This window comes from Nannospalax galili, unplaced genomic scaffold, assembly GCF_000622305.1.
Source record: "Nannospalax galili isolate Female #2095 unplaced genomic scaffold, S.galili_v1.0 scaffold384, whole genome shotgun sequence".
Classification (NCBI taxonomy): Eukaryota; Metazoa; Chordata; class Mammalia; order Rodentia; family Spalacidae; genus Nannospalax; species Nannospalax galili.
Genome location: NW_008352648.1, coordinates 2,546,117 through 2,560,746, shown reverse-complemented (window position 1 = coordinate 2,560,746; position 14,630 = coordinate 2,546,117). Strand labels below are relative to the sequence as shown.

General features: G+C 41.4%; 1 protein-coding gene across 1 annotated transcript in view; it reads right to left on the bottom strand.

Annotated features, from left to right (window-relative positions):
- Window positions 1–13,812, bottom strand: part of Tnks2 (tankyrase 2) — a gene marked incomplete in the record, with an annotated part of 76,202 nt that extends 62,390 nt beyond the window's left edge. The window contains 1 exon segment of the mRNA XM_008849602.3: window positions 13,308–13,812. Coding sequence (XP_008847824.1) covers window positions 13,308–13,506 — 199 coding nt within the window.
- Between the last annotated feature and the right edge of the window lie 818 nt (window positions 13,813–14,630).

Sequence of the window (14,630 nt, the reverse complement as noted above, 5' to 3'; positions counted from 1 at the left end):
TCAGCAGTTCCTCAGTTACTGCTGCTAACTGCAGAGAAAGTCCCAAAAAGATTCCCAAAAGCTCAAACTTCCAAAGTGTTTCCTACTATATGATGGCATTTCTAAGTAAATACAATTCTACATAATATTTAGTGTGCACATTTTCAGACATTTAATGTATGGAACTTAAATATGTAAATGAGTAGCTAATAAAGTAGTGACTTTTGTAGAATCCCTTTCTTGCATCTACCTCACAAAATATTTCTGCTAAAGTGGGAGACTCAAATAACAAAACAAGATTAGTTTACAGCCTGCTGTATTTGTCTTCATAGTGAGATAGAGGAAATCAAGTCTTTATTTTGCCAGATAAAACACAATTTCTTTCCAGGGAGAGATCATCCTTTAGATGCATGCCACAGTCTGTCCAAGAGCCCCCAAACCAAATAAAACAAACCAAAAACAAACCAAAAAACAAACAAAACCCCACCTCTGGTAACTTAAAGTTTCTGCCTTATAGATTCAGTACCAATGGCTTATTATGTCTTAGTCTCACATATTTAGTACCTTTTAAAAACTAATTGTAGCTGGGTGTGGTTGTGCATACCTTTAATCCCAGCACTCAGGTGGCAGAGGCAGGCAGTTTTCTGTGAGACTAAGGCCAGCCTCCAATAGTCTTAGAATCACCAAGCCTGAATATAATCTTTTTAAGATGGGTGTGGATGAAAACGAATGGCATAAACTTTCCATGTTGATAGGAAATTGCAAACAAAAGAGATAACGAGGGCTGAAGAAGTAATACTTTTAGGTTCTGTGGTAAGGAAGAGGAGTTGTATTGTGTGTGGTATGCTCATGTGCCTACATGTACAGGGAACCCGGAGGATGATACTGGGTGTCCTGCTCTATCATTGACCACTTTATTTCCTTGAGATAGGGTTTCTTACTGAACTTGTAGCCAAGTGGGTAACCAGTATGTCCCAAAGATCATCCTATCTACACCCCTCATGATCCTCCTGTCTCTATTATCCCCACAGCACTGGGGTAATCAGGGAAAACACAACAATGCCTGGCTATTTTGGCTTTGGGGGGTGGGGGTGGGATCCAAACTCCGTTCCTTGTTCCTCCTCTTTCCTCATGCATGCATAGTAAGTGCTCCTACCCACTGATCTTTATCTCTCTATCCCTTTTTTGTTTATAGCTCAAACTGGCCTTGAACTTGATCCTCCTGCTTTCCTCCCAAGTGCTGACACTGCAGGCACCCACCACCATATCCTGTTTGTGTGGTGCTGGGGCCAGAACCCAGAGCTTCATGCATGCTAGTCAAGCACTCTACCAACTGAGCTATAGCCCTAGCCCTTCCTTTGTATCCTGAATCTCCTCCCTCAGAAAAAAAGCTTACAATTTAAGGAAAAGACACTGTAGTCCATGCGGAAGAAGCAAAAAGGTACTCCTTCACTACAGCTGAATTACAGAATGCTAAAGTAAACAGATGGCAGGTCAGAGGACCTATGCTACCACACTAAGGCATGTTTAGACTTTGTCCTACAGACAAAAGTTTTTCAGAGTGTAGATTTCAAAGAAATCTTATGATTCTAAAACATGCTTATGTCATGGTTACACCCAATGCTGGCATGTAGTTGGCACTCATAGAGTATCCTCTGTCTTCCCTTTTACAAAGACCCAAAAGAAAATATCCCTGTGTCTGAGTCACCTGAGAAAATTTGAAAAATATGACCACAACTCCTCAGATATCAGTGGAGCTTTATAGGGAAGACTTCTAGTTTTATTTCTATTTAAACACCCTGACCAAGCAACTTAGAGAAGACAGCGTATGTGGTTTACAATTCCAGATTACAGTCCATCATTGAAGAGACATCAAGGCAGGAACTCAAGCGATGAGTCACATCACATCCATAGTCAAGAGCAGAAAGAAACAAATGGATTCTTACCAACTTCCTGTTCAGGTAGTCCCCTCCGCTCTTATACAGTCCAGGGCCCCAATCCAGGGAATGGTGCCACCCACAGTACTCTGGATCAATTGAAAATGAAGAAGGTCCCTGTAGACATGACCACAGGCCAGCCTGATCTCGATCATTCCACAATGTAGACTATCTTCCTGGGTGAGTCTAGGTTGTGCCAAGTTCACAGAACCAACCAGTACAGGAATAATGAGTTTTAGTGGAAAGACTTGAACTTTGGAGGGAAGCTGCTTCTAACTTCGGACTTGGCTCTATATGCTTTTAAAGTATGTGGCTCTAGGGCTGGAGAGATAATTCAGCCGTTAAGAGCACTGGTTGTTCTTGCAGAAAACCTGGGTTAGAATTCCAGCACCCCTATGGAGGCTAACAACCATAACTCCAGTTCCAGGGGATCCAGCACTCTCTTCTGACCTCTGAGAGCATTGCATGACACAGGTACACTTACACACATACAGGCAATACACTCATACACATAAAATAAATAAAATATTTTTTAAAAGAAGAGAAAATTGATAGAATTCAGTGACTAATCTGGAAGAGATTCTCATCTGACATACAGAATAAAACAGGTTTTGTGGGATAACATTTGGTTCTGGAATTGCTTAGTTGGAAGCACTGGAGAGACAAATGCCAAGCAAGTAGTAGGTTCTGTGGATCCTAAACTCAGAAACTGGCCTGAGCTGGAGGCAGTATTTGAAGCCAGGCATGCATATTAATGAAGCTGACTAGAGAATACTCATTTTCTACCTGTTTTGCTTTGCTGCAAAAAGTATACTTCCAATATTTTCACCTAGTCCTGCAGTCTTAGCTCACTTTCTCAAGACTTTTGCTCTTCCTGTTACTCAATCTCTCCCCACTGTACAGCGCACGAACGTGTTCTCACTTCTTTCACTTTACATGGTGCCCTTCCTGAACTCACATTCCCATTTCTGCTCCTGCATAATGTAAGGTCTGTCTCCCACTCTTGTCTCAAATTCAGTCAGCTGCTTCTACCTCACAACTGCTTTCACCAAGGTCACTTATGATCATCACTTTTCCAAATCCAGAGGATACATCTGTCTATATTTGACAAGACATGCCAGCTTAGTATTCAACAGCTAGGTATTCCTTCCTGCTTGACATCTTCTCCAAAGATTTCAGGGAGCCATGCTCCTCCAGGTCTTCCTCCTGTCCCATTCATTCATTTAACAAATTATAAGAAATTATCAACTATGAGCCAGATACTTTTTCCGGTGTATAAGACAAACCAATGAATAAACTAAATCTCTCCTTTTGAGGAATTTCTTTTCTATGAGTATGGGGGAGCCAAACAATAAATGTAAGGGCACAAGAAAAAGAGCAGGACAGGAAGTGATCAAGGTAGGCAAGTGGAGGGACGTAAAGCTGAATATAGTGGCCAGTGGCATCAGAGACACTGACATTTCAGAGCTAACAGTAAGGAGGCCAGAGTGGGCGGGGCAGAGTGAGAAAGATGTAGTATAACAGAAATGAAGGAGCAAGGAAGGCCAGATAAAGACACCACGTGCAGACTTAAGGACAACTGTAACTTGGGCTCTTTTTTTTCTTACTGAGGAAATGAGAATCACCACAAGTTTTGAGCTGAGAAGATACACAATATGATTTACAATACTCTCTGGCTGTTGTGTTGGGTTACACTATATAAGGGGCTACACAGGTAGACATAAGTGAGCCCTTATGATGGAGTGTACCATAATCTGGGGGTGCTGTTCAGAATAAGTCTTACATTCTGGACAATGAGGGTAGAACCAGCATAGTTACCTAATAGGTTGGATGTGGGGTGAGAGTACAGTAAGAGGGTGAGAAAGAATAAAAAGTGAGTGGGACTGAGTGAGGAGTCATGGATGATCCCAAGGTTTCTACCTGAGTAATGGAGTACAGCTGTTATCAACTGAAATAGGGGAAAGCTGCAGGTTTGTGAAAAAGGATAAAGAGTTGAAATTCTGGATGAATCCTTATGTCTCTGGGGGCTTGTTTCCTCTACCCAATTTCTAAATGCTAGAATTCTAAGACTGTTTTCTACATTCTTTTTAGATAATTTTTATTGATTCCTATGGCTGAGTATATCACCAAACATACAATTCTCAAAGTTAAATCTGCAGTCTAGACTTGTCACCTAAATCCCAGACTGTTTACTTGACCTACCTTCTTACTGACACTTCAAATGCATATCAAACTCAACCTGCTCCTAGATTTCCTCCACCTCCAACAACCCTGTCCTATTCTAACCACCATAAGCTCCAGCCTTCAGTAGTCCCTTTTTTAGAAGTGGCGCTCTCATTTCTACTTCTTCCCTAATAACCCTTTACAAACTTACTTCATGACCAGGTGCAGCAGCACATGACCACAATCTCGGAATATTGCCCTTCTTTTGTAGTTTTTCTTCTTTGTTTCTTTTCTCATACTATGTTATAGTAATTCAGGATCAAAGAACTGCTAGATACTACACACTGTGAAGGACATGAGAGATAATGATAAACTAAGATATTCTTGGCTGTTCCACTTTATAGAATTAAGAGTCCAGGAGCTGTGAGCTGTGGTGTATGTCAGTCATCCCAGAACCTGGGACGCTTTATAAATTTGAAGGCAGCTTGGACTATATGGTGTAAACTTATCCCTCCAAACAAAAACAACAAAAGCCCAAACAAATAACACTATCGTATTATATTACTGTTTAAAATAACTCAATTGCTTCCCATGGATTTTCACACTAACACTTAAATACTTTACAGTGAATTACAAAGCTCCCCCATAAATAGATCTTTACCACTGTCTATGTTTCACACCTTATGACCTAGCTTTGAGTTTGCTGTCTTTCTGCTCAGAATGGTAACCACCGACTCATAGCCACCTCTGACCAGCTTATCTGATATAGTCCATTCTGTCCACCTATGCTATCTCCTAACATTATTTGGTCTGCTTCCTCCTTTCCTTCACAACAAAGAAAGTTCCTTAAGAGCAGGGATTGTATCTTTGCTATTCAGAGCAGGTACTCTTATTAAATTTTTAACTAAAATTTAGTTATCTCCTAATCTGTCCCTCTCTTTTGAGACAATATCTCATTATTGAGCCCAGGCGAGTTTCAAATTCAAGATCTTCCTACCTCACTCAGTCTCTGAGTGCTGGGATTACCAACATGTACCACTGCAACCAGACTCTAATTTCATAAAGGGCAATAGTTGTGAATATCAATTCATCATCATTTCTTTGGTGTCCTTCACAGGATGAGGCATAACCATTTGTTGGTATTTGCTGAATTAATACATCCTGGTATGAAGAAGAAAGCTAAGAATTAAGTTAAGAAAGAATGGCACTGAGAAGCCAAGAAGGAAAATTTCAAGGGATAGTAAATCTACTATTAGGTCTGATTTTAGTCCTCTGCAATTATGACCCGGGCATTATGGACATTGTCTTCCCTAAGTAGGTCATCCACTGATGTCCCTATCCTAATCATTTAGCACCCACCTGGAGGAATGCTTTTAGAAAGGGTTTCCTAAATTGGAGAATAAAAGAAAATGAATCAGAATAAGGAAAAATGAGGAAGCACCCTTCTTTGTTAAGTCATTTACATACCCACTTTTAGAAGAAGGACCCCTATTTCTTCAGCAGTAACAACCATAAGGTAATAAAAATGGTGACATACATGCTAACTCCCACTAACAAAAGAGCCTTGATGGACATAGATACAGATGATGTAGAACATGCAGCTGCTGTTATTCTTATGAAGTATCAACTGAGAAGGCACCTGTGCCAAAAGATAGGTGATCTAGCTGAAGGTCAGGCAGTAACCTGCCAAATATGACTGAAAAGAGAAGAGGGCTGCTTGAAACCAGAATTAAAGGGACACAGATTACAGTCTTACCAGAGGAGATACAGGTGTAGTTACCCATATCTACACAGTTACTAACATTCCAAGACACTGATATCTTCTCTGTCAATGACTTTCTAACAACATGGTTCCCTAGCTATTACTATGTCTAAAATTAGACTGGAGACCGACAGTAAAGGTTTTTAAAGTCACATTTAACTAACAACTGTACTATATGGTAGTGGACTTTGCTACACTCAGATAGTAGATGAACAGCCTGAGATTTTGAACATCTGAAGCTACATCTGACCCCAAAGAAAATTATTTTGAGGGAGTCAGAGGTATTTCAAATAAATTTCCCACTGTTAAGAGTCTGGCAAAACCTTTACATCTAAGATGCTTAACAGCTGGGCATAGTAGTGCATGCTTCTAATCCCAGTTATCTGGGGGCAGAGGTAGAAGGTACGAGAGTTCAAGGCTAGCTGGGCTACGTTGAGACCATGTCTCAAATGAAAACAAAACAAACAAAAAAGATGTTTCCCAAATTCTTAGGGGAATAATCTTGATGAAATCCTAACCCACATGTTCTCAAGAACAGTCTAAAGCACTTCTACTGAGTACTCCCACCCTCTTTGTGAGACAGGCTTGCTCTGTGTAGCTCCTGGCTGGCCTGGAATGCTATGTAGAATGAGTTGGCCTCGTTCTCACAGAGATCCACCTGCTTCTGCCTCCTAAGTGCTGGGATTATAGGTGTGTGCCACTACACCTGGCTAAGTACCATGGCTTTATGAATAACTGATTCTTACTGGTCACATAGACCATGAATAGGCATATCCTAAGAGTCAGTACTAATCTCCATATCCTATGAATCTTTTTTTTTTTTTTACAAAAGAACCAGAAGTCTGTATTTGGTAGTCACAGATACTCAGGATGCAGTTTATTTTTGTAATTATAGAACAACACTGCTCTCTGTGAACATGCTGATGAAGTTACACATCAAGGATGAATCTACTATACAGCACTGACGTGAAGAAAAGTCCTGTTTGGAAAGATACTTGCTGATCAACAAGCTGTGTGTCACTTAATACCATGGCTGATAATTATGCCCAGATCATTTCTGTTTACAGAGGGACAAAGCACTGGTCTGGCAAATAACAAGGTTCAATTAACATGTTTAATCAATGCCTAATACTTTCTTAGAATAGCTAGCAAAGGACCCTCCTGGGTATATGGAGTTGATGATTTGTGACCACTATGAAAAGTAATTCATTTAACTTCCCTCTCTCATTACTATCTAGAAAACATTAGCCTTAGCAGTTCTAGGAACTGTGTTGCCAACGATGACTGCTAGTTAACATTACCATATTTTGCTTGAATTCTGGAAACATGCTTTTTCATCTGAATGGCTTCCAAAAATCTATGAGGTAATGAAAGTAATACCAAGGAACCAACTTGGACTCTTAGGAGGTTTCAATGAATGCTTTTCTACTCCTCTTTTACAGTCCAAAGGTAGGATACGCTACTGATGACACAAATAGTTCAATGTGAGATGGTGATGTCTTGCCAATCTGAAGGCAGGTCAGTATCTATTACATAGGATTTTGTCAAAAGAAAAAAATTCAGAAACAACAAATGCCATAAAACAGACAACATCTATGGTCTAGTATATGGGAAGGTATAATCTAGCAGCCTTCAGTTTTGACTTAGATACCTGATGACTTTGTGAGGATTATCAGTTGAAGCTTCTCATTTACTGTCAACTTTAATTTACTAAGATCTAGAAAAGGTATTTCCCACATAAATTTCTTTTTTCTTTTTTGAGACGCTGTGTAACCCAGGCGGGTCTTGAACTCAGTGACCTGCCGGCTTCAGACTCCTGAGTGCTGGGATTGCATGCATGAGTCAACATACCCAGCTCATAAATTTCTTTAGACTAGGGAATAGAAGGGAGAGGACTTTGTCCATCTTGACTTGGGGCAGGTATACTATCTGGTCAGACTAGAAGAGACATGGAAAAGGATGTCATGGCCTATAGTTGATAAAATTTTGGCACTCTAAAAAGGAGAACACTGAAAAGAATACTCCAAAGTAGAGGTTATTGACATCAACTACCAACCACTAGAGGTCCAGAAAGAGCTAAGGAAAATGGTATATCTCAAGATCTTATATTAGAAGATTTAATAAGCCAAAGATCCTGAATTGTTAAACAGTTCAATCAATACTGGGGTTTTCTATAAGATTTAATTCCCACAGCAATCCTGAAAATAATGATGGTAATAACAATAAAAAAATAATCCAGAGCCAGGCATGGTGGTGCATGCCTTTAATCCCAGCACTAAGGAGGCAGAGGCAGGCATATCTCTTGTGAGGTCAAGGCCAGCCTGGTCTACATAGTGAGTTCCAGGCCAGCTGGGGCTACAGGGAGACAGTCTTAAAAAAAAAAAAAAAAAAAACCCAATCCTAAAAATAATATACAATTGTAGTCCTAGGCAAAGAGTATGGATACGTTCTGTGCATCTCTCAAAATTATATTAGTCTACAGACAAAGAGTACTGAAGGTTTTTGAGATTTTTAATAGAATTGCTTTGGGAACAGTAAAAATGACAATCTTAAAAATCACTATTTTTTTAGTAGCTGACATGTTAAAACCGTGAATTGACAGACTACCTTTTTGTACCAAATAATGAATGACTTGTCAAACTGCCTACTTTACACAGAAATCCTGTACATTTGTGAAAAATGCCAACCAACCCAATGGCCGGCCTGAAATACGCAGCCACATCCATATCTGACAGAAGTCTGACTCTTTGTAACCTTTCTCCTACTGTAGTTGAAGCTCATCTAGTTATATGCACTCTGCTACACAACTTGTGCATGGATGGATGTGAAAATGGTGACATGGTCTAGTCTCCTTTTGTCTCAATAAGAACTCCAGTTTTCTATCACATCTCCTAGGCACCAATCAAGGATTTTCTTTTCTCTCTACAGTTAAGAGTTATGTAATTTGGGAGTTTTTTTAGATAGAACCACTGAAGGGGTATCCCAATTGCCTCGCCCTGCCTGTACGATAAAATTCCAGATGCCCCAATTCCACTTCCTTTTTTGAAATGAATTTCTCTTTCCTATGCAATTCACAAAATTGAATTCAGTAATTTTAGTTCAGTCTAACTAGCTCAATGGATAACAGCATAACATACTTACAAATCAAAACAGTGTTAACTTCCTTGGCTATAACTCTACAAGTTGAGCTCATTTTCAACTTGTCATGCTCCATAACAGCATATGTAAATATTTTATTTATTATTTTACATGTATGAGTGTATTGTCTACATGTATGTAAGTACACCCAGGTTGTGCAATGTTCATAAAGGTCAGAAGAGGGCATCGGATCCCTGGAAACTGGAGTTACAGAGTTGTTAATCACCATGTGGATGCTGGGAACCAAAACCCACGTCCTCTGTAAGAGCAGTCAGTGCTCTTAACTGCTGAGTCATATCTTCAGTCCCCGTAACAGCATGTGTATCATCTCTCTAGCCACAGTTGTACACCTGCAATTTCTTGAACCAAAATAAATTTGCATTTTCCTCTATGAATATTTCTCTGCACATTCCAAAAAGTATTTAAGATTTCTTTTTTTGGGGTCTTTTTGAGACAGGGTCTCCTTGTAGCTCCAGCTGGCCTTGAACTTACAGAAATCCACCTGCCTCTGCCTCCCAAGTGCTGGGATTAAAGGCATGAGCCACCACAACTGGCCTTACTATTTTTATGTGTATGAGTATATTGCCTGCATGTAGGTAGGACTAAATGTAATTTTAAAAACCCATGATTAGATATGCACTCATACCCTTTAGGAGGGTTACTACTTTGAAATAAAACAGAAAATAATGAATATTGGTGAGACTGGACAAATTCAAATCTTTGTGCGCTCAGTGGAATTGTAAATTACGTATTCATTATAGGAAACAATTTGGTAGATCCTCAAAATATTGAGCATATAACTATCATGTGATACTCCCACCTTACTTCTATGAGTCTAAAGACTGTCATACTACTTCTATTATGATGGGCATCAAAATGGCTTTCTTCTAATATTCCTGTCATCTATCTTTCAGAAAATATTTCAGAAGCATAGAGTTACTGACAAAACAGGATTATATCATCACGACTTTCTGATACTCTTCCTTTTACTAAACTTGGAGCTAAAGCCACTGTACCACCAACTTGCTTGTACAAGTTCTGGAACGTGTCACCAAAAAGAGAAAAGAAAAAAATTTAACACATATCCTATATCTGTTTGCGTGGCTGGGGGCAGGGAAGGGACAGGTGAAAAAAAAGAAACACAAAGTTTTTTCTGAGTAATTTTTCTTTTTAGAAAGGGTTTCTTAAAAATCGTATTCGTCTAGAAGCATATAACCTAGTTCAGTAATAAAAAATAGCTTAACAGAGGAAAAATACCTGTTTATGTTAGTTATCCTTACCTTTACCAGAACTTAATTCCCTAAAGGGCTGGAAATGGTGAACTGAACTACACGTTCTTTTTGGAATGTAAAGACAAAATAAATTTCTAAACTGTTCATTGTCTGCAGTATGCACACCTCTCTTTCCTACTGTTCCTTGGAAAGCAAGCAAACAAAAAGATAAAACCTGCCTTCCTTCCTCAGTAAAACCTCCAAACTTTAACTGGCTATTTTTTTTTTTTTTTTTAACAATGATGTTCCTTCTTCCAACCTAATAAAGTACAAGCACAAGTAGCTGCTTGGTCAGGCAATTACCAAGTACTACCACCTACGGGCTGAACATCCAAGAGTATGCTTATGTACACATAAACACAAGCAACAACTCACTTTCCACAAAAATGCTGTTGGGTACACTGACTTAAAAATAAAGAAAATAGGACTGAGGGTACAGCTCAGTGGTAAAGCCTGTGCCTAGAAGTTAAAGACCCTGGGCTTTGCACCATCATAGGGAACAAAATTAATAGATGCCTTTCATTTATCTAATAATTTGGATTTAAAACTTACAGCCATCTCTTGAAAAGTTTCTTATATTCCACAGTTTAAATGCAGGGATTTATTCCTTAGTGATTATTTTATTTGTGTGTATGGTGTACGAACGCTCGTGTGCAGGAGCCAGGCATTAGGCATCTTCTATGCCTTTCCATCTTTTAAAAAAAATTTTATGTATGTGTCATTAATATGCACCACGTGTATGCTAGTATGCATGAAGGCCAGAAGGCATCAAATCCCCTGAACTGGAGTTACAGATGGTTGAAAGCTGCCTGATGTGGGTACTGGGACTGAATCTGGGTCCTCTACAAGAACAGCAAGTGCTCTTAATACTGTCATCTCTCTTGTCCCGAGACAGTCTTACATTCAACCTGAGGCTCAATGATTGACTAGGATTGCTGGCCAGCAAGCCCCAAGGATCCTTCTGTTTTTACCTCCTAGCACTGGGATTACAGGCATGTACTGTTTATTTATGTGGGTACTGGGGAATCTGATCTCAGCTCCTCATGCTTGCATAGCAACCACTTTATCCACTGAGCCATCTCCCCTTAGTAATTATTTTATGATTTCCTTTTTATAGCTCAAATTCTTTTTCTAAAAAAAATTATTTATTTTTATTTTATATGTATGAGTGTTATACCTGCATGTAGGTAGGTGCACCCGTGTTGTGCAATGCCGGAGGAGGACAGAAGAGGCTGTAGGATCCCCTAGACCTGGAGTTACAGACGGTTGTTAGCTGCCATGTGGGTGCTGGGATTCAAACCCAGGTCTTCTGCAAGAAGTCAGTGTTCTTAACCCTTGATAGCTCAAATTCTTAATTTTATAACCTAAAACTGATGATGATTTGTATGAATTCTGGGTAGTGAGTTGGTCCATAAAATATTAAAATTTCCCATTTATAATTTGAACAAACAATATGAAATATATGCAAGATATGCTCTGAAATGTTGGAACTGGGTATAATGTATCCCAGTCAGTAGTAGAACACTTGCCCAGCATATGTGCCAGGCCCTAAATTCTACCCTCAGTGTAGAACTGTGGGTGGGATGCCGTAGGAGCAACAAGGTCATACCATAAACTCACGCCTCTAAATATTACTATTTTCAGACATGAACTCATTAATACACCAAATTCTTGAAAGGCTGCAACTAAGATCTTTCTTGGCTATTTTTATCTCATAGATCAAGTGAACATAAATCTAAGTAACATTACCCTTTGGATTATGTAGCAGTTGGTTGTGATAGTTTGCCAAATAGGTTGGCTAAATGGTCAAGCAGGACAAGTCAAATTAGCTGAAGCAAGGCAACATTGCTAGCTGGCTGAGATTTGACTTAAATGAACACCCTCTTCATCCCACTGCTCACAGGCTGTTTCTAGTTCTCCTAACTATGGCTTTCCGAACTTTTTTTCCTTTTAGAAAGCTCCCCCTCCAAAGGAACAATCAATCAAGAAAGCATGCTTCCTAGTAGTATTTACATTTTAAAATGGGAACAGGTCAAAGCAAACAGACCTACAACTGGTAGAACTGTAAAAGCAATGTCTGTGGACAAGGGACTCTCTCTTGCTCTTCTGTTCATCTTCTCTGCCCCAAACAACTAGTCATTTAAAATGTATCCCTTAAAAAAGAACTGTTAAACAATCCTGACCTACATTAGATAAAACATCAATGTTATCAGAACTATGAGAACCTACTCCCATTTTCGATCACCAAAGGTTCAACTGATAAAGTGTCACAACCTTTCCTCAAAAATGAAAAAAAAGCATAGTTTGTTAATAGGCAGCTGGTTCCATCCTTGACGCTTTTAAACACGTCCATAAAATTTAGTGCTCTGGTATCATAAAGAGAATTCCGTAAACTACTTCGAATTATCTATAATAAATCTCAGGATGAGTCAAAGTGAGTCTTAAAATTCTAGATCCAAGCTAAAGTACCCGTCTTATCTTTTGTCTAATCTTACTTCCCACCTCAACTCTTGTGTTGTGCAGCAGAACCGACCACATTCAGCCCAAGTCAGATCTCAGGTCTCCCAAACTTGCCCATTTTGTTCTAATCTCCCCAGAAACCAAATGGTTAACTAATTCGATAAACCAACTAACGCTAACATGTCAATAGCCAAGAAAGCAACCCCTACAGTCCCAGTTTACAAAGGCCGCCAGAATTTAAGGGATTGGTAAGATTTATGGTGGAACTTGCAAGAAGAGCGAGTTTCTGAGATAATCTGTTTTTCACATCACGCCTGTCTTGTGTGCAGAGGCCTTTCAGGGTAGGAAGACCGGAAGTTGGTGCAGGTATTGTTGATACTCTAAAACAAAACAAAGCCTCCTCCCAACCAACCAACCAACCAACCCCACGAACACACAACTTCCCCAACCCACCCCTAATCACCAGCCCCACGCGAAAAGAGCGAGGCGGCCAGGATGCGAGTCCCGGGGAGAGGTCGGGGCACGCAGCGCTGCGTGGCTTCCGGCCCGTGAGTCCCGAGGTGCAGGTGGGGGGTCTGAGGTGCGGAGCTCGGTTACCTGCGGCGAAATGCAGCGGGGTGGACTTCCGGCCCGCCGTGTCGCGGCTGTTCACTTTCTCGGGCGTCACCAGCCTCTTCACTCGCTCCACGTCCCCGTTGCGGCACGCCTCGAATAGTTCGCGGGCGGCCGGCTCCACGGCCTCAGCCACGGCGCTCGCGCAGGCCGCGCCTCCGCCGGCGCAGCGACGGCCGGACATGATCCTGGCCGCCGCCGCCAGCAGCAACACGAGCAAAGGCAGCAGGAGCCCCGGCCCCGCGAGCAGGAGGGCGAGGACCCCCGCAGGAGACGCGCTCAGGGCCCAGGCCGCTGATCTCCCTGCTGTCACCAGAGCGGGCGCGGTCCCATGGCCACGCCGCCGCGCGCCCCCTGCTCGGCTCCGCGCCACCCGGCGCCTCCACGGCGGCGGAAGCAGCGCGAACCCGCCGGCCGAGCCCTGAAGCGACGCGGCGGCGGAAGTTGCCGAGACCCCTCCTGCCAGCTCCGTCGGGTCCTAGGAGCGCGCGTGACGTTGGTCCGCGCGTGCGCAGAGGCCGCAGTCGGGCTGGGCCGGCTTGGGCGAGCGGGGCTGCGCGGAGGGGTTTGTGGGAAATGTGTAATGAGAGCCTTGTTTGGGGGTGGGGGGTAGCGGGGGGAGAAGGGGCTCCGGCCCACCGCCATCTTTATGGAGGCGCTCCTGTTTTTAAAGCATAGGTTTCCCTAGATGAGTTCTGAGAACGAGCCCTTGAAAGCTTTGTTCCGCTCTTGCCTTTTCTCTAGGAAGTTTCAGTGTGGAAACGCTCTGTATTTTTAGCTTCTCTACCATTCTCCTGGAAGATTTTGTTTTCTGTTCTGTTTTTTTTTCTTTTAATTTTTTTATGTGTATGTGTATTGCCTGCATGTAGGTAAGTGCACCCATGTCGTGCAATGCCTGAGGACGAAGAGGCTGTCGGATTCCCTGGGACTGGAGTTAGGGACAGTTGTTAGCTGCCATGTGGGTGCTGGGATTCGAACCCGGGTTTTCTGCAAGAACAGTCAGTTCTTAACTGTTGAGCCGTCTCTCCAGCCCCATTCTGTTCTTGTTTATTTTTATTATTATTTTTTTTTCTTAACCCTTCGCAACTGATTTTGTTTTACTTATAAGACTTCTCAGAAATGAATCAGTTGCTTTTCACTTACTGAGAAGTTTGGACGGACTGTGGAAGATAAATCAAGAAAGCAATGAAAGCTAATCCCAATTGGAAAGTAACAGTTGAGGGGGTGACGCTGGTTACTTACATTTTCCGTAGTAAATTATTAGCTCCATACTGACTAGATCTATGTATAAATCTGTATTGTAGCGGT